General features: G+C 38.5%; 1 protein-coding gene across 3 annotated transcripts in view; it reads right to left on the bottom strand.

The window, feature by feature from the left end:
• LOC137985116 (solute carrier family 23 member 1-like) overlaps positions 1-15,855 on the bottom strand; it is a 20,874-nt gene extending 5,019 nt beyond the window's left edge. Inside the window, exons 1-10 of one of the 3 annotated variants that reach the window (XM_068832606.1) lie at positions 15,697-15,855; positions 8,167-8,286; positions 6,944-7,057; positions 6,635-6,792; positions 6,124-6,218; positions 5,678-5,745; positions 3,899-4,055; positions 2,233-2,257; positions 1,157-1,277; positions 1-92 (exon numbers count right to left, since the gene is read on the bottom strand). The exon at positions 1-92 is cut by the window's left edge and continues 65 nt beyond it. In XM_068832606.1, the coding sequence (XP_068688707.1) occupies positions 1-92; positions 1,157-1,277; positions 2,233-2,257; positions 3,899-4,055; positions 5,678-5,745; positions 6,124-6,218; positions 6,635-6,792; positions 6,944-7,057; positions 8,167-8,244 (908 nt within the window). In that variant the 5' untranslated portion in view covers positions 8,245-8,286; positions 15,697-15,855. Of the gene's footprint in view, positions 93-1,156; positions 1,278-2,232; positions 2,258-3,898; positions 4,056-5,677; positions 5,746-6,123; positions 6,219-6,634; positions 6,793-6,943; positions 7,058-8,166; positions 8,287-10,580; positions 10,692-12,232; positions 12,375-15,696 lie in introns of those variants that run through there. The other 2 variants (XM_068832607.1, XM_068832608.1) reach the window with 2 other exon arrangements.
• Between the last annotated feature and the right edge of the window lie 3,303 nt (positions 15,856-19,158).

Here is a 19,158-nt window from a genome sequence, read left to right as displayed (position 1 = left end):
AAGTAATTCGGGTTGTCGGGATCTGAAGGAAAACCTCCGGCAGCAGTGATGATGGCACAAATGACCCAAGATGATACAATCGCTATAATAATCTGTTGGTCAAAGACAAGGAGCATTTTCAATTTCGTCGGATGCTGAATATGAATTGAGATTTGGCACACCACAGAGACGCCATAACTCCAAATCAACTGGGATAAACTGATGCTCTAGACTTGCTCCCGTTCCATTTACAGCTCGTCCCGTCCCGTCCCGTTTCATTTACAGCTAAATAAATTTATCAAGGTCATTTCAAGTTCTTTCAAGCAAAAAGGTGCAGTCATTCACAATTTTGTAGTGTTTTTTTTCCTGTCCGCAAACCGTCATCGTTATAGTCTTCAACTGACGCGTTTCTCTGGTTTGATTGAATATATTAACCGGTAAATATATCGACTTTGAGAAACATGCCTACTTAGAGAGAGTTTCAATCGAGTGTCATAAAACCAAAACCAAAGTAATTACTTTGGCCAATCAAAAAGGACGGAGACAATCCGATAAACCAATCAAAACCCGAGATAATTACACGTAGCTGACACAAAACGCGGGAAAATGTGCACGCTCGAGCCACGATTGGTTTTGGTTTCACTTCTGATTGGTTGAAAAAGTGGCGCGAAAACTTTGAACCAATCACTGAGTGAAGTAATCATAAACCAAAGCAATTCGCTAATTACTTTCGACACTCAATTGAAAACTACTCTAACACCAATCCACCTTATTTAATTATCAATTGATGAAGATAAAGGCTTCAGGCTGTTTCTCTTCGCTCGGATACTTGATCATGAGCAAGAATGACTGAACGTGTCCGTGTTTTTAGCGGTGTAGCCCCGAAAATTGTAACGACTTCGCTGATCACGGCGGCTTTCGTCGCTGCATGGCTTGCACGTTAATCCCGCCATCGACACAGGCACCCCAACAAAAAAATATCAAACGCTTCTATTTCTAAAAGGGCGTTCAAACGGAATTATATTTAACCCTGGCAAATGAATCTGGAGATATGTTTTTAAGACGGTGAGCGGGGGATACTTTTAGAGGAGAATAAAACGAAACCTTAAGCCGTCTTCACATAACTTTTGTTTGTTTAAATTCACTTATGAAATATGGAATGCTAGGGTATACTCACTGGAAATGATCGAAACAATGGGTAGTGAGTGACATGAAACCCGCGAGCTCTACTGTAGGAAATAAGTGGAACGTCGAATTTGCTCAAATATTGCGAAAAAAGGATCAACAGTGCGATAGTCCTGGAATACAAAGAAATAGACATTGTTAGAAGTTTGTTACTCGGAGACCATTTTAGATCGACAGGGCTAAGAAATCTGACCAAGACAAACGAGTATCAGGGGCTACTGCTCTGGTGTTAACCAAGGCCAAACAGGGGGTGGGGTTATAACCTACCAACCCCACTCTCCCGTTCTCAGTCTTTGTTAAAGATGCCCCCACTATCGCATGGGTTATGACCAGAATGGATATTCCAAAATAAGGTGAGACACTTTGTGACGCATATACAGACGTAACATTTGGTGACGTTACGTGGAAATACCTGTCAATCTCAGTGTTAGGAAAAGTTACATATTTGCAAACGTTGGCCGTGTAGCAGTTATATTCAACAGACTTAACTGTGGGAGAGTAATGCGAAGTGCATTTTTCTGGAAGAGCAGATACAACGTAGACCGGTGCGATTCCTGGATGTAGCTGAATGTAGCTGGAGTATGGACGCCATTATGGACACAAGTATTGATTATTATTATTATTATTATTATTATTATTATTATTATTATTATTATTATTATTATTATTATTATTATTAGGATATTACTAATTATTGTGCGACTTGTGCGTACTCGCGCACGAGCAATGCACTTGCCGTGATTACTATGAGAAAAGCAACTCATGGGTTTATATGAGTATGTTGCTACGCTTGGCCCCCCCGTCACAACCGGAGCTCCGCTATAAAACAGTTAAGTACATAAGTTGTAGAAAACGATACGCATAGCAACTAAAATTATGCTGAAAATGATGTGGCTTTTAGAAAATTGCTCGCAACAAGCTGAACCACACGTTCTTTTACATATCATGTCTTTATATCCCTCGGGTTATACAGTCACTTGTTTCAGTTACTATCACTAAGCATTCACCTTCTCAATCAAAGATAACTGATGATCAATAGATAGTATCAGTGTTAATATAAACACTTACATCATTGAGATTCCCCAATGTTTTCCTGGAAAACGAAAAAAATTGAATGTTTAAATCGAAAACATAGCATTGGAACGAGCTCTGCAGACAACAAGCCAATCTCGTTCCCAGAGCCTCCGTTACCCTTGTCCAGCGGAACGGGCGCGGGAGGCTCTGAAATAATCCAGAACCGGAACCAGAAAACTCTGGTTCCGGTTGAGTAACTGCGGGTGCGTGAGGGGAGACGGTTAGAAATCAGCAAAAACACTGGAGGTCACCTTGCCACGAAAGCGCTTACTTTTCACTCGCCAGACAGTACACATGAGTATAAATACATCTCCTGATACACTCGAGACATTTCAACTGCGGAAAATAAGAAACTAACGAGATACATTTTATCAATCAAAACAATTTCAGTATCTGGTGTCACGCAAGTGACAACTGCTGTATTTACCAAAACAAAAACGTTACGGAACTGGCAAGTTGTAAAACGATTTATTTCTAGATCATCTTCAACTTCTTATAGATAAAAATCCAAAAGAAATCACAATTTTTGAGTTTAGAATTTGAAAATTGAAAATGGCAGGAAGTAAAACCGTTTTTCAGCAACCAATTAAATATGGCCTTTTTTGCATTCGACCAGAGTCTCTCTTTCCCGACAAGCTGACTAAGGGAACGATGACTCTGACTCATTGCCAGCCGCGCACGCGCATTGCGCTTTTCTGATCATGAACGAACGTCCTCAATGCGTTTATTATGTCTAAAGGTCGCTAATAATAGAGGGAATTGGCATCGTGTCTAGGACAATCGTAGCCTACGTAGCTGATGTGGTATTTCTGGCGCGAGAGAATGGGGAGAGGCGCTGTGAGCGCTCTACCCATTCTCCGCGCAGCTTTGCCACTAGCTGAACTTTGCATTTCGGCAAAAATCAAAGAAACGTCTTTGATTTTAGCTGATTCCATGTCTGTTGGCAATGTCTGTTGGCAACAGACATCGAGAGAGAAAAGTTCGAATGAGAGACTTTCCATGTTTTTAATCTTTTCGTTCTCAAGATCGAAACTTTCATTCTACGAACTAGAACCATAGATTTCTTTCTTAGATAGTCACGAAGTTGGTGTTATATCAACATCACACCTCTTAAGCTGATAATTATATTGATTCTCAATATCTGTCTGACTGACATTTCATTGAAATTGTAAGGAGAATTTACTTGCTGGTCATTCCTGGGAGTCCAAAGGGTTAAGGCAGGCAGTAGTGTGCTCTTCCCGTTTGAGGATGGTGCCTACTACTTTAAAGGTATTTTGGGCGGTTTACTGAATATGCGAGAAAAGTAGATATTAACAAGTGTAATTCAAATCAAAAAAGAAAATTGGGGTAACCACGCATTTTTCGAAGATACTCAATCAACAATATTTGTAAAAAGCTTTAAATTACAAAGCTATGTATGACGTTCTTTTCCAATTTGATGCTTAATCATCTCTGAAAAATGCATGGCTACCCCCAATTTTCTCTTTGGATTCCAAGAGCACTTGCTAAGTTCTACTTTCTCCGCATAGTTTTAAACCGCGCAAAAATATCCCTGTCTTAATAAGCACCACCCATAGGAAATCCGAGAATCTCGAGATGCGCAGAACGTTTGCGCAATGACAATAGTGGGCACCGTCATTAACAAGTCGGCATGATTTACCTGCGCTTTCGGCTGCTTCAGTGAACAGTGAAATTCCCATCAAAGTAATTGTAGGTGCGATTGTTAGAGGCCCAATGAAGCGAAGGAAAAAGCCAACAACACCGGCGAAACCAATCACAATTTGAATCAATCCTGTCATCATGATAGCTCCTTGAATCTAGAAAACAAGTATAAAGTATAATTTCATTTTAATACAGTGTAGTCTTCTAAAGTACGTTTTTTCTCTACAGTAGCCCATTCATTTATTTTCAACTTGTTATTGTCGTTTCGCATCTAAGCCGATTTGCCCGGCTACACTGAAGTCGATTCGCCCGACACAAGTAAGGTCCGTTCGCCTTCACACAGAGTCGTTTCGCTAACACGGGCAACATTTCTATTGGAAATCGCACAATCTCAAGTTCAGTTCGTTTTTATGTGAATCTTCCGCCGATTGTGCAAAATTCTCTCTACAAATGTAAGGGAATCTAATTAAAGGGGCTATATCACGGGAAATGATGTAATTTCATAACACCCAAAATAATAAATAATTTAATATCATAATTTAGTAATTTATATGGCGCATCAAGTACATACGTATTCTGAGGCGCTTAACAACAATTGAAAATATAAAAAATGGAACGTTATATATACATATAGAAAAATGTCTACAGAAAGAATATATAGACATTATACATTATATTACAAAATAGTTCAATTAGATAAAATTAATACTGAGTATGTAAAGATACTTTAAGGTATTTTTCTTAAGGTTCATATTTCGAATGAAATCTTAAATAAATGTCTTTTGGTTTGTCTTAAAACAGTCCAGGGTTTCACACTTGCGGATTGATAGTGGGAGCGCATTCCAGATCTTAGGTGCAGCAGATGCAAAAGCTCTATGGCCGAAGGTCTTGCATTTTGTACGAGGCATATCTAGAAGTAGCTGGTTGTCACTTCGTAGGGCTTGGCGTTTAGATGACTTCACATACACAAGGTCAGCCAGGTAGCACGGAACCTGACCATGTAGAATTTTAAATACCAAGAGAGCAATCTTAAAATTGATTCGGAACTGAACTGGAAGTCAGTGTAGATGTATTAAGGTAGGCGTTCATGATGTGAGAAAATCGTGGCACACGACAAGTAATGCGTGTGGCTGCATTCATTATCTTTTTCAGTCGGTTAAGTTGATATTGTGGGATCTTGTAGAGTAACAAGTTGCAGTAGTTAACATTAGAAGACACGAAGGCATGAACGGAAGATTCGGAAAATGCCTAAAAAGTAGAATGAAACATTGCAATAACCACTTACAACCGTTGAAGTACATAAAAGAAATGCAGCAAAAGAAAAGAGAAGCGTGGCTGGACACAAACGGACAAGATTGAAACGGATTGCATTTGAGTAATATTGAAAAAAGTCGGCACGACGTTTTTCAAATTTATCGCACATCGCCTCTGTAACGGTCGTTTTTGCTCAGAATCGTCGTGTTTGTGATGTTACGATAATTTAATTAGAAGAGGAATTCCACATTACCATTTTCGAGGTTTAAACAGAGGTTTTTTAACAGAAGATTTCTCCTAAACATCCTAAAATAACGTGACAAAGACCCTTTAAGTGTAGGCGAATCTACTTGAAGGCGAAACAACTGTTTATCCTTTGTTTACATCTTACGAATTTGTTTCCAGAGGGTGTCTCGTTTTACAAACAGAATATTCTATTCACCCGCCATTATGAATAATTTAAGGTCTATAAATTGGGCACCTGTTGCATAGGATATAATTTGGGACTACAGCCATATATTACCTCTCTCATTCGGATCTGCCAGACTTCAGTAAGGTCGAGATCTGAATTTGCAGTCGAGTTACCATGGGCTTGAAAGAGAAAAGTATTGGTCATTGTCAGTGTAAACAGAAAACTATCGTGGTTTGTTATCAATTAAAGGTGAAAACAGTTTTGACAGAAAAAGATAGCTACGCCATGCAGATGAGGCCCAGCAAGGCCGAAGCAGCTGTCTATGGTTGCTAATTGACCGGATGAAATGGTGTGTTCTGACTGCATTAAATATATTTCGCTCATAAGGATGCACTAAATGCATTCAAGAAACAAGGCTTGTTCCAGGCTCCTGGTTAGTCGCAAAAAGGGCGGGGACTAGGGAGAGGCGGGTCACACTCTCGCCAGTTTCCCTGTTCCTTTTACCTGAAACCCTGGAGAAGGCTAACGTTGTACTCCAAAAGTCAAGGAAAACTTACTGCTTAGATCCGGGCATTTCCACTGCGGCAGGGATAAGATGGAAAATGTTGGTCCAACAAATGCTAACGAACCTCCCCCTTGAACAATAGGAAGCCTGTAAAAAATATGTACATATTTATACACATTTATCAGCACCTCACGAAAAGAATGGTAATTTGCAAACATGTAATCTGAGACATGAGGCTGAAAGAAATCTAGGCTCCGAGAATCAGCAACGTAAACGATGAAAAATTTCTGATTTCAACCATGTAAAGATGAAACTAAGAGGATTGGAGAAGTAAGTAGGGGCAAGAAAACCCTTGATATAAATGCATAGATAAATAAATAGCTGAATAGATAGCAAGAAAAATAAATAGCTAGCTAGCTAGCTAGCTAGATAGATAGATAAATAGATAGATAGATAGATAGATAGATAGATAGATAGATAGATAGATAGATAGATAGATAGATAGATAGATAGATAGATAGATAGGTAGATAGCTGATGAATGAATAAGCAAAAAAAACCTACCTCACTCCAAAGGTTGTCTGTAGCAAGGTGGCAATTCCAGATACGAAGAATATAGTGCTGAGAATTTCACTGATGACAAGTCTGTTACCTTGAAAACACATTGGAATTTGAAGGATGAAGGGAATCGCCAATGTTGATCCCAACATGGTTAGGAAATGCTGAAAATATTAAAGCAATGTTGAGAAGAGATATTCTCAGTGAAGGCATAACATTGAGAATCATTAAAGTGGGTGGATTAAAGCTCTTAGAACTGGAATTAACAATGTTAAACTTGAATACCAAAATATTATAAGCCTTTTTTTCCCTCACCTGGAAAGCCAGCCATATACAAAGGTACCATGGTGGATGTTCGTTGACGAGATAAGACAAACCAAATGCTTTCGGCTTCCTTTTAATAGGATTTTTCATTTCTCGCACATTCACCTTAAAGTACAGTTAAAAAAAATCTGTTTAGTTAGAAGACAAAGTATACACTCTTCGTGAACGCTGAGATTAACCAAAAGCCGTGAATATACTAAGAACAAGCCCAAGCTGAGCGTCAATTAAGAACGTGTCATTTGTTTCTTTGTTTCTGTGAGTAGTATGAATAAAGGTAAAAGAAATGTAAAAATGTAGTCTCCTGCGTGACAGCCCGGTGCTCAACCAACTGAGCTACCGGTGCGCGGTGCGCCGGTGGACTCTGGAGACGAGATTGAGGTGGTTGGTAAAAAGGGCTTGATATCAGTTGAACATCTCAGTAATTTTTCAATGTAAGTTCTCCAGATTACTGTTTTGTATCGCACCCTCCACGAAGCCGAATTCGGCGTCCTATTTCGATTGCGTTTGTTTTGAATCCACAGTCGATAACCAAGTCACTCCAATACCACGTCTATGTGACGGAATTTTAACAGATCAGGCAATTTTTAGACGAGTTCTTGCACGAGTGACCATTCTCACTACCATGTGTAATAATTTCTCATGCAGGACTTGTGATCAGCTGGAAAGGTCTGATTTCGCGGGAAAATCAATCTAAAAATAACTCGATCTGTAAAAACGCAGTACCACAAATACAATGATCGAAGTTGAACGGTCCTAGTCGTGGGCTGCTGTTTGAATCTACTGCCCTCCCCAAGTTTCTCCTTCATCTACTGTTTTCTCCTCTCATTAAAAAACAACTGTTGATTTGACTTTAACTCAGTGTGGTATCCCAAATCAGTGAAGCAGCTCTGGTATGTAAAGCAGTTTTCAAGTGACTGTCGAAAGTTATTACGCGATTGCAATTGCTACGCTTAGTGATTGGTTGAAAAATCTCGCGCCAGTTTATCAACCAATGAGAAGAAAAGTCAAAGCCAATGGCGACTAGCAAGCGCGACTTTTCCCGCGCTTTGAGCAAGTTTCATGGACTTGCTACGAATTTGGATTGGTTCATTGTGCTGTTTGCATCTGCTGTGATTGGTCGAAGTAATTACTTTGGTATTTTTTTGCGACACTCACTTGAAAACCACTCTGACCTGCGATTTCAGTAAATAAAAAAAACTACAATTTTCTCTTACCGTCATCGGCTCGACTCTAACTATGTCATCCTCGGCGTCTTGCTTTTCCACAACGTATAACTCATTTGAATGTGCCATTTTACTTTGTGAGTTTCAATGATTGCAGTCAAATTTTTCAATCTGCAAAAGGTATGTGAATCAAATAAGAATGACAACATGTGGATTGATTACAAAACCATGCGATACACGCGCAACTGTATCACAAATTTCTCGTCCCCGACCTTGACGTACCATTAAAAAAAAAGCGATCGGTGTTGCTACGAAATAATGTGAAAATTTGAAATATTTTTGAATGCGAAGAAGGAGAGGAATACAACTTGTTAGAGTTCATCATCCCACTTCATTAAAACAGAAACAGAAACTTTCAAAAGTCAAATTGGTTCCGCACCGTACAGTGCTGGCTTTTTCAGTTCCTGCAAACTCCATGTTTTAATCTGCAGTTGCAGCGTTACAATAGCCAGTCACGCAGGTATTTAAAGCATTTTCCGCAGGAATTTAAGAAAGGCAATCAGCAGAACTTCAAGCCTGCTGGTTTCCGAATTTCAAGGCTTTGTGACCTCCGCGGTCATCTGAATCCCAATTTCCGATGCTCTGGATTTTAGATTCGAGTATTGTTGTTAGCATTCTTATCTTTATTTGACTGGTTATCTAACAATTTTGTAACAACAATAAAAGAAACCAAGAACCTTTTTGCTGCATATTTGACGTATCTCTTTAGGAAACGACTCTGCGATCTAAAGGCGCTGTTACACTGTGAAATGTTTCGTGCAACTTGTCTCGCAATGTTTTGGCGATATTGTGGCGGGACAAGTTGCACGAAACATTTCATATTGTTATTTATTATATGGAGGAGAGTGTTTTACTGGGAACTAAACCACTCGTAGATTCCATACGCCACTACATCCGGGACCCGAGTGGCGTATTTTCCGTATGTCACCTTTGTGAGTGTCGCATCGTTCAATGACGTCACGATTCCCGCCTTTTTTTCCCGCCTTTTTTATAAAGCCTAGCAGTATTTGTAAAACTTGACTACTTTGAAACACAATAAAATCGGAATTTATCAATATTTAGTCTCCATATAATAAAAAGAACATTACACGTTGGCTCGAAGATATGAATTTTTTTTTCTCGTGGCAAGAACGATATCTCACTCGTTCGCTTCGCTCACTCGTGAGATATTGTTCTTGCCACTCGAACATAAAATTCATATCTTCTCGCCACCGTGTAATATCCTCTATATAGCTGAAAATTTTCCCCCAGCAGCACGCGCTCTCAGTGGTTACTTCGAGGTCACATGACATCTAGCAATAAAACTGTTTCCCGCCAAAAGTCTCTTAGAGGGCGACAGTGCAAAATCTATGACGTCAGAGGGTAACAGTGCACTGTTACCCGCCGTTGCTGTTGCCGTTGCACGTTTTTCTTTTTGTGCTATATAACAAATCACTTAATGACTGGTCCCTCGGGAAAAAGTTCATTTTGTTTCTCTCGAATCTCAATGTTTCCTTCGGCTTCTCCTTTACCCTGCGAGCAGAGTCTCTTTCGATCTTCCTAGATAATTCGGGAAGAGGAAAGTAGACTCTGCTCGCCGCCTCCATATTCTTTGATTTGCCGCTCATCCAAAGAATTGGATGAGTCAGTCCAGTTTTGACTTGTCAAACCTGTTTTTTTAATTTTTGCGCATGATCAATCGCCACGCATCATCAATATTTTGAAATTTACAACAGCGTGGCAATTTTAACTGTTTTAATTCCCATGAGTTTTTCCCATGTGTCGGTTACAGAAATTAGTCTGACAGAAACCTATAAATTTTTCAGTAAAAAAAATAAAATGGCATTTTCCAATGAAATGATTCCTTGATTGTCGTGTGTTTGCCAGAGTTGTTGGAAAATATCCCGACTGTTTATTTTCATTTTGTGGTTTTGTGGTCACTGGTCACCCGTGACTGACACCGAAGACATTTAAATTTTCAACGCATGCTCAATACGAAATGTGCAGGCGGCGAGCAGAATTTACTTTCCTCTTCCCGACTTATCTAGAAAGCTCGAAAGAGACTCTGCTTGCAGGGTACTGCACCTCTGAGAAACATTGAAATTCTCGGGAAACAAAATGAACTGTTTCCCTTGGGACCAGTCATTAATTGTTTAGTGTAACGTATCCTGCAACGGCCAAAATCGTTGCGAGACACTTTGCACGAAAAGCAGAACTTAACAGCGGCTCTACTTTCTTCTACTTTCGACAACGTGCTCGTCGACAAGTTGCGCTCAATATTTCACAGTGTAACAGCGCCTTAAGTGGGCAGTGGCTTCACAGATGCGGGTCATTCATAGTAAACCGAGTGTTTCAAGACTGGAATGAATATGACTCTCGATGATCGAGTTTGAAACAAAAAAAACAGGAACCATTGGGATACTCACAGTGCAAAAGTTTGTCGATAAAGAAAAATGAATGATATTCTGTTATCAGTGAACTTTTCGAAGGCCTGGTAAGTTCTGCTCCGGCATTCAATTGTAAAACAACTTCCACGAAGGCGTTTCCGTCGAGGAAATGAAAGACAAGAGGTTCTTTAATACGCCCTAAACAAACTGTGAGGTAAACTCACTGATGGACACAAACAATATCGTCACTGACATTTTGTAAACGAACACAATACAGGAATGCCTTTAGTTAGCTCTTTTCAGAACGCTACTTGAACAGTATAAATGAAATAAAGCTGTCTCTTCAAAGAGATATTCGCAACTTTGAGCTAAACTCATCTTACAAACCGTTTCAATTCTGTACTTCAGCTATTGGTTAACAGCTTCAAAGGACTTTCACGCAAAGAGATCTCCACACAGGAGATTGCGCAATAAACCAAACTACTTAATTTATCCCGCTTGGAGAACTAATCAGCCGTTAGATATAAGACACACTAATCGATCTTGAACCGCATTATGGCTCGATGATACGTGCGATATTTAAGTTACACAATTCTTAACTAGTTAACAAATCCTCCAGATCATCTGAAACTGAAATTAGACTTATCATCTTGAGTACAGATTACAGTGTCACATATTTCCATATCATTGAATGACAATAGTGCCTCGTTCTTTTAAAGCTCCGAACTAATTAATGTGTAGTAAACTAATATTATCATCTCGCTGGCAATTTTACCAGTTGAAAGATGTAGAAATACGTTCCAGAAATGCAGATCATAGCGCTGACTAATAAGTCCATGGAATGACTGACTTTTTTGTGGTAACTTAAGCGGGAACAAGGCTTAATTCGCACAAAAATAATTTTGGAATTGTCTTGCCCTTTCACGTCCTCTGCTACTCGCTTTCACTTATCGACCAAAAGAAACGAGGGCTCTGGGAACCGAAGAACGTGTCTCCCCCACTAATAGTCTTTTCCAAGATCAGTGGTCCCCCCTTGCAGTATTTTTAATGCGTTACCCATGTTCACCAAAATCACAGCTATTTCAATCCCGTCGACAAGTTTACACATAGCTCTGAGTACCTATGGTTGAATGCTTGGGGAAATCATGCAATGAAAGATAGGGAAAGCTAGAGAAGCACTGTTGCCGATCGACCGAGATAATTGAAAAGACGTTATATCTAGCTTCAAGACCTAAACTTCGAATAGATACACGAACAACATGGCTATACTACTAGCTCTTCATGATAGAAACACAAGATACTAAAAAAGATCTGAATCTACCGAAATCAGTTTCAAAACAAGGCAGCGATCTGTCGCCTTTAGAAGCGTTACATGTTAAAAAAGAATACCCAGAGACACGAAGGATGTAGCAGAATGTCGAATTTTTAAGAAGAGACTTATAAATATCTTCTTAAAATGACTTTCATCATTTTAATATTCAATTAGTTTATTAGTTTTAGCATTTTTCCTGTAAATAGTTAGCACATTGTGACTGAAAAGCCCTGTAAAGGAAATCTCAATAAAAGGACGTGTGTATGTATGAAACAAATTAAGGAAAATCACTATGAATAGAAAGCTTTGGCCTTAAGAATGTCATTTTTTTGTAAGTTTACAGAATGTTTGATTGTTTAGCTGAGGGCACTCCACTCACCTTTTACTTTTGCCTCAAAGAAGTGTATTCGAAACAACTACCACCTGATCGCGGTTGCCGATGGATGAGAGACAGTTGGCTGAAGACTGATGGGGTTCTGTTCACAACTTTCTGGGGCATGTATAGGTAAAAGTTTATTTCCTTCAACGGAGATCCTATGGCATTAAGCCAGTATTAAGCTCTCAATCACAGATGGCTGAATTCTTATAATAAACCTTAAACGTACCCCGAAGGCACTGGCAACGAAGGCAATTAGACAGCCCATTCAGGGGTCTTTTGAGTAGCAAATGGTGCTATGGTATTTGAATAAAGAGGTACAAAACATATAGCGTTTTATCTCTTTTCAGTGCTTTATAGAAATTGCAGATTAAGTTTTGATATAAATTGTGTATCTGTAATTTGTCTTCAAAATACCAAATGCTAACTCATTATTCAGATTCATTTTTTCCCAAAAGACGTGCTGAGCTAAAAATAGTAAACTAAGTTGGATTCTATAACTGCGATGATATAGTTTTCCTTGTTCATTGTTAAGGAAACCTGGCCTCGGTTGTTAAAAGCCAGCTAACTGACATAGCTTTATCTGGTAGATGAGTCGGTAGCTATCCAGAAGTATCGATCTGTGCAATGATTTCAATATTTGTTCTTATAATCGTTAATTTTTTGCACACTTAAAAGGCTATTTAAGTGCAGGAAACTCCCTATCTTCAGGGTTCCAGCTTATTTTTGGCCCTTTTAAAGTTAGATTTCTAATTTTATTCGGTTAATCATTTTTTGCTGTAAATTGACTTTATGTTTTGTAATTCATTTGTAACTTAGATATGTAGAAATAGCTCGAATGTTTTTAACATTCAGTAAATTTACTTAACTTCATCCAGTCGGAATATGTCATTATCCATAGCCGGTATAAAATATACTCCATGTTGAACGTTGGTCACGGCTTGACTTTGATGTGTTTTAAAGGAGTTTTGATTATTAATTATTTAGAATTCTTTCGTGTTTGTGTTTGTTTGTTTTAGAATGCAATAAAACGAAAAAGCGCTCTTTAACCTCTTAATGACGTGCCTGTTCTAAAAATACTTTAAATAGGCTTGACGATCGAGTTGAAATTGTGTTCAATCAATTAATATTCGTTTCTCCCTCTACTGTTTGGTAATAACAACGCCAGTTTGAACTTAAGTAACACAACTTAAAGAAAAGCGCCCGAGAAAGTAGAGAAGAAAACGTTTTAATTTCGCCTAGGGGAAAATTCTCTTTACAAATACCCTACATTTTGCTCGTTGCTCGTATTACACAACTCGCAAAGTATCCGCGAGCATTATATGCCAAACCATTCAATAAGGTGTATTTATTCGGTCGTGGATCGTTGGATTTCCAAATGGCAGTTAAAAACACTTGAATACCGCGACCCAATCACATGATTGGTAAAGTACAAGGAAAGTCAAAAAGAAGAAATTTGGCGTTCTATAAAGAGATGTAGTTCACATTTTTTTGGAACGTTTGGCATATAACCACGGTACGAATCACATAGTACTGAATTTTGGACAAACCTTTATTTATTTAACTTCTATGGAACGTACTTGCTGTCTTGGAACAAATGCTTTTGTCACTTTACAAATTAACTTTCGTTTTGGTTATCGAATTCTTTTAAATTAAACAAGACCTTGCATGCTCATTTGCGCAAAGACTAAGAAAAATTAAGTGGTCAACAGTAGTGAATTAGGCATTCTGCATTTCGAATTGTTGACTTCATTGCAGGTAGTTTCCTCAATTTGGATTATTGTTTATATATATTTAAATGGTTGCAATTGGGGTCATTAAAAACATGTACTTTTCCACAATTTTCTCCGGCTTGACTTGATTTGCGTTATTTTCTATTTAGGACCGGCTGAAAAACAATAGTGCTGGCTTGTTTCACTTTGCGGTAACAGAAAAAGAGCCCTTAGATGGTAAAGTGATCGATAAGTGTTTGTTTTAAACATTCATTGTTGGAGAGGTTTCATTTAATATGCTAATTTTGATAGACTTTGCATCGCTTAATTATACAATCTGTGTGAGAAAGTTCGGATTGTTGCATTTATCTTTACAAACATCGCTTTTGTTATTCAAATGTACCAACCACAGCAACAAAAGACCCTTTGTTTCGACAGCCAATGAGACTCTGGTTGGCACTTTAATTACAATAGGTGACGTCAACGATATCTTCGCTATTGAATTTCTTAAAGAATTGTGTTTTCCATCATTATAGATTTACTGGGAAGGCTTAGATTTCATTTTAAGAAAAAAAATCACTTCTCACAGGTGGAAAATCATTTCCACCCAGTTACAGCTGGAGGCTTTAGTGGAGTCGAAAGTCTTAAGTTGTCGGAATATACGAAAAAGGAAAACAAACTGTCAGAAGTTTGGCCGGACATCATTTTGATGGGACAATAGATCGTCCTTTCCACGGTTTCTGACGCCATCTTGGTTGGGGGGCAAATTACAGTGAATGTTGGGATTTTGCCGAATTCGAACCTCTATAACTCCGCTACAAAGCGGCAGATTTCAAACATTTCAAAATATTTTTAGTCATTTGATTTGCGCTGTTTAGTCAACGGAAAGTTAGATCATTGCACAAGGCACAACGTCTGATATTAGATATTAGAAATCTCCTCATTTCCCTTCAAATTTCGCGGGAATTTGCATAGTTTTGATTGCAAGGGTTTATATGAAATTTATAAATTTCTTTTATGGTCGTTATAGCTTGATTCTGATCTCCATACTTCACGAAAAAAATCTCAATAGACGTGCTTTTTGAGAAGTTTTCTCGCTTTCCGCAACTGTCAGACCTTAAAGAATTTATAGTGGTTCAAAGTCGGCAAAATTTCCAATTTAAGCCGTGTTTGCCCCCAATGAACATGGTGTCAGGAACCGTAGAAAGGTTCAATAAACACAAGGCTTTCCTAGTCACAATCTAGCTCTTCCAAAATCATCTGTGGAAATGCAAGGTGAAACACGGATACTTGTTTTGAGCAAAAACTTCCATTGATTAAGGGACAGGGAAAGCCTTGTCCCTCTTTATGTTAAAACTTAAACCATTTTTAATTTCATCGTAAATATTCTTTGAATGCTCACCTAAAAATGATAGCAAATGAACAATTTGTCAAAACCCTTTCATTCTGTTTCATATGTACATACAAAAAGCTTTCATTCGCAGGCGAGGTTGTACGGTACCTTCCCCCTAAACACACACACACCCTTTCTGCAATTTGTTTATTCATCTATACACTATAAGATCGCAGCCATTCGACTCACCATCACAATCGGTCTGTAATTGCATTAATTTAGGTATAGTGCTGTGAGAGTCCATGAGAACTGAACTCTGAACTCTAGGTATACGAAAGAGGGAAAACAGAAAAAATGAAGCCTCTATGCGATGAAAAATGCCCTACGATCCTTCTCCATTTAATTGTTCTTTATTTACTTACCTTACAAGTTCGTCTACTGACAATTAAGGCAGTAACTGATGTACTGGAAACAATGACCCTCTAATCTCGGTCACCAAAGGATGCCCAGAGAAGACTGAAAAGACCTCGAGTGCCGATAGCCTGAAAAAGCTTCTGTACACATTAAGGGAAAGTGGCATTGGCCCAATATCGACTTTTTGTTATCAATCATGGATGGGTAGATTTTTATAATAAACGCAAACCACAAACTGCATTTATTGGTAATGAAAACTTTCTTTATTATTCAATTACGTTGTCGAAATCTGAAATACGCCCGAGGGTCGAAACTCTCAGTTAATTATAGTCCCTTCATTACTTCAACTCATAAGTTGGCAATATGCAAGCCAAACATGTTTCAGTTTGACAAACCTCCTCATAACGAGGAAAAGCGCAAACGCTCTGAAATGTTTTAGGAATATTAATTGACTGGGGGCCGAATCAAAGCAATCCCGGAAATTTCAAAGCAATTATCAGTACTTTTGTTCTCTGAGGTTTTTGTTTGTAGCATATGGTAACCTTCCCAAAAACGTTGCCCGTGGTTACAGTTCAGAGTTTCACAATTTATGAAAGTTGTTAGTTGAATCCCTCCGTTGAAGACAACTAGTCAGTGCTTATTATTCAACTATGTCGGGATGCCTTTATTCAGGTCAAAGTCTAACAAATTTCGGTTTTGTTTTACTGACTGTTTCGTGGTTTGTTTATCATCTTTTTGAGCTCTCTGGTCATGAACTAAAACGGCCAGAGCCAGTCATGTGTGTTGAAGTCGAACGAAGTTTTCTTTTCATTATCAATCTACTTCAGTTTCAAACAATTTTTATGTCCTTTCTGCAGGTCTAGTTTCAGTGTTGCTTCTTCGGTCGAATTTTTGGTAGCTGGCCAACGCTGCAAAGCAGTTTCGGCTAGTTGGTCAGGAAACCTCGAGCATAAGTTTGCTAACCTATTGTTTTGAGACTTTTTGTATTTAAGATGTCGGACGGCTTAAACGGATAGATTTTGTTTAGTCTGGAAGAAACACAAACAGAAACACAAATAGAAAAAACAAAGAAATGGTTTTGTCCACTGTTATTTCTTTGTGTTTTGCACTTTATAGTAGATGAACTAGTATCAAGTAATCAAGCTCACAAGAGGGCAAATTTTAACCATGCATTAACAATGGTATGATATTTATAGGGAGTTAAAGAAACGAAGACGGCTACCGCAACGAAACTCCACAAAACGATTATATTGTTGGTAAAAAGCGGAAAAAAACTTAAGATCGCGTTGCAACAAGAACGCAAGCCGACAAATTTCATTCTCTTTTTTGGCTCTGAAACCGCTCGTACAAAGTTGTTTTAGGATTCCTCGCCCACTTGACGTGAAATAATGAAATAATCGGGAAAGAAAGACTTACGATAGCGGATATTTTGAGGTGACACGGTTTCTGTCGACGTCGCCGTGGTAAATCCTATAGTAACCCATTACGGTGTTTAAGAAACGACGACGGCTATGGCAAAGACAACGCCACTGAAAAAGCAGTTATATTATTGGTTGAAAGAACAAAATGTTCGTGCTGCACGTGCGGCACGCATTTTTGAACATTTCTCTCCCGCACTCGTCAAAACAACAACGCAAAATGACCACTTTTAAGGTTTCGACGACAACGTAGACAAACAACATACAGTGTGAATCTTTCCTTCTCTCGCTTTGCTTCAAATCTGTACATAAATATGGTTGTAGCACACTTCGCCCATATTGTACGACAAAAACAAGATGGAAACATCGTCAAACACTTAAATAGTTCAAACTAATAGTTTGAGGTAACATTTTCGTCGCCTTAGCCGATGTGGTTTCTTAAACTCCCTATTGTCAGGAAATAGACACGAAAACTGCCCACCGTCACTACTCTGAGCTTGGCATAAAGCGGGCTACAAATTGTAAAGCTATTTTTTTAATTGGAGATGGAAAGATTATGGTACTGCACGGCAGTTTATGTCTTTTTGGTACTTCTTGCATCCTTCAAGTCCATAGTGTATCTCACGCAACATTTTTAGGCGCCCCTTTTTTTCAAGCTTGTGCCGTATAACCTACATATGCGTGCATTTGATATTAACTTGAAATTTGTCAATTTGCATATTTAATTGTTTTCTAGTCCAACAGTGTCACGTTAACCTTGCTTCAGTGTAGGAAAAGAGTTTTGTTTTGTGAACTAGTCATTCATTACAACATAGTTAGTAGAGGGACTCAGTCCCTCTACTAAGTATGATTACACTGAAATTTTTTTTTCACCTTTAGAAGTTAGTTTGACCGTAGAAAAATGTTTCTGCTTGGTTAAATTGGTAATTTTGCTTTGTGCCTAAAATGTAAAAGTAATGACTTAATTATGTCGGAATAGATGACATAGATAAACGTTTGCTTCCAGCGAAGAACCCGCCGCAATGGGATCATTGGATCGATATTAGATCTTTTTCTTCTCGTTCTAATATTTATCAATAAAGATTTGGTAATGCAAAGACAGGCAAAAATTGACGATAAAAACCAACTTTTCGGTGTCTTCATGACGCCATTGTCAAGGAGAAGTTCGATTGTTTGGTAAATGAAATGCTTTTCATCAGAGACCTAAAACCCACTCTGAACGTGCAAAGCGATTCAATTCGCGTAAAAGTATTTATATAATTGGCTTCAAACATTGTATGCTCATTTCTTGTTACACCTCGCCGCAAACTTTGTAATTTTTATTTCTCCTTGACAATGGAGTCATGAAGACACCGAAACGTCGGTTTTTATCGTTAATTTTTGCCTGTCTTTGTTTTAATATTTCCACTTTTTTATACAAAAGGCTTGTGTGAGATCAGCCTTTGACAGGCTATTCGATTCTTCCTGAGGCGATTTTTTATTATTAGTAAGCAAGCCCCAAAGAAACAGACAAACGAGGCGGCATAAGTGATTTGGGTCATTCATTTGCCATTTACAAGCAGAAACCGGTTGGTACTAGGTTTGTTCAAATGGTAAGCAAAAACTCCCGAATGGGAAATTTAGTTGGGATCGGCGTGTACAATTTACAAAATCCGTTCAAAGTTACCGAGAGAGTGTGGAGGGAGGCAAAATCATGGGGGAATCCGTTTGGGAATTTTGGACTACCTTTCAAGAAATCCCGTTTTCTCCGGAAATTAAGTTCCTTTTGGGAAGACCAAAATAGGCTTACATTTATATTCCAACCGAAATTTCCGGATTTTTGAATCTCTGAAAAGAAGGGAAAGTAGACCTCTTTCCCGGGGAGATTGACTCTTAACTGACAAGGGCTAGAAAGGCAAATAATCTCCTCTATCAGTATCACCCCATGGATAACGTGACGTAAACGTTTCTAAACTTTAATTTCAATTGTGAAACGTTCGGCGAAGACGAGGTTAATAGTGGGGACCTTTTAACGAATAAATGAACTGATAATATTTTTCATGTGAGAAGGGA

This window comes from Montipora foliosa, chromosome 14 (assembly GCF_036669935.1).
Source record: "Montipora foliosa isolate CH-2021 chromosome 14, ASM3666993v2, whole genome shotgun sequence".
NCBI lineage: Eukaryota > Metazoa > Cnidaria > Anthozoa > Scleractinia > Acroporidae > Montipora > Montipora foliosa.
Note: the sequence above shows the minus strand (reverse complement) of the source record. Positions and strands in the feature narration are given on the sequence as shown.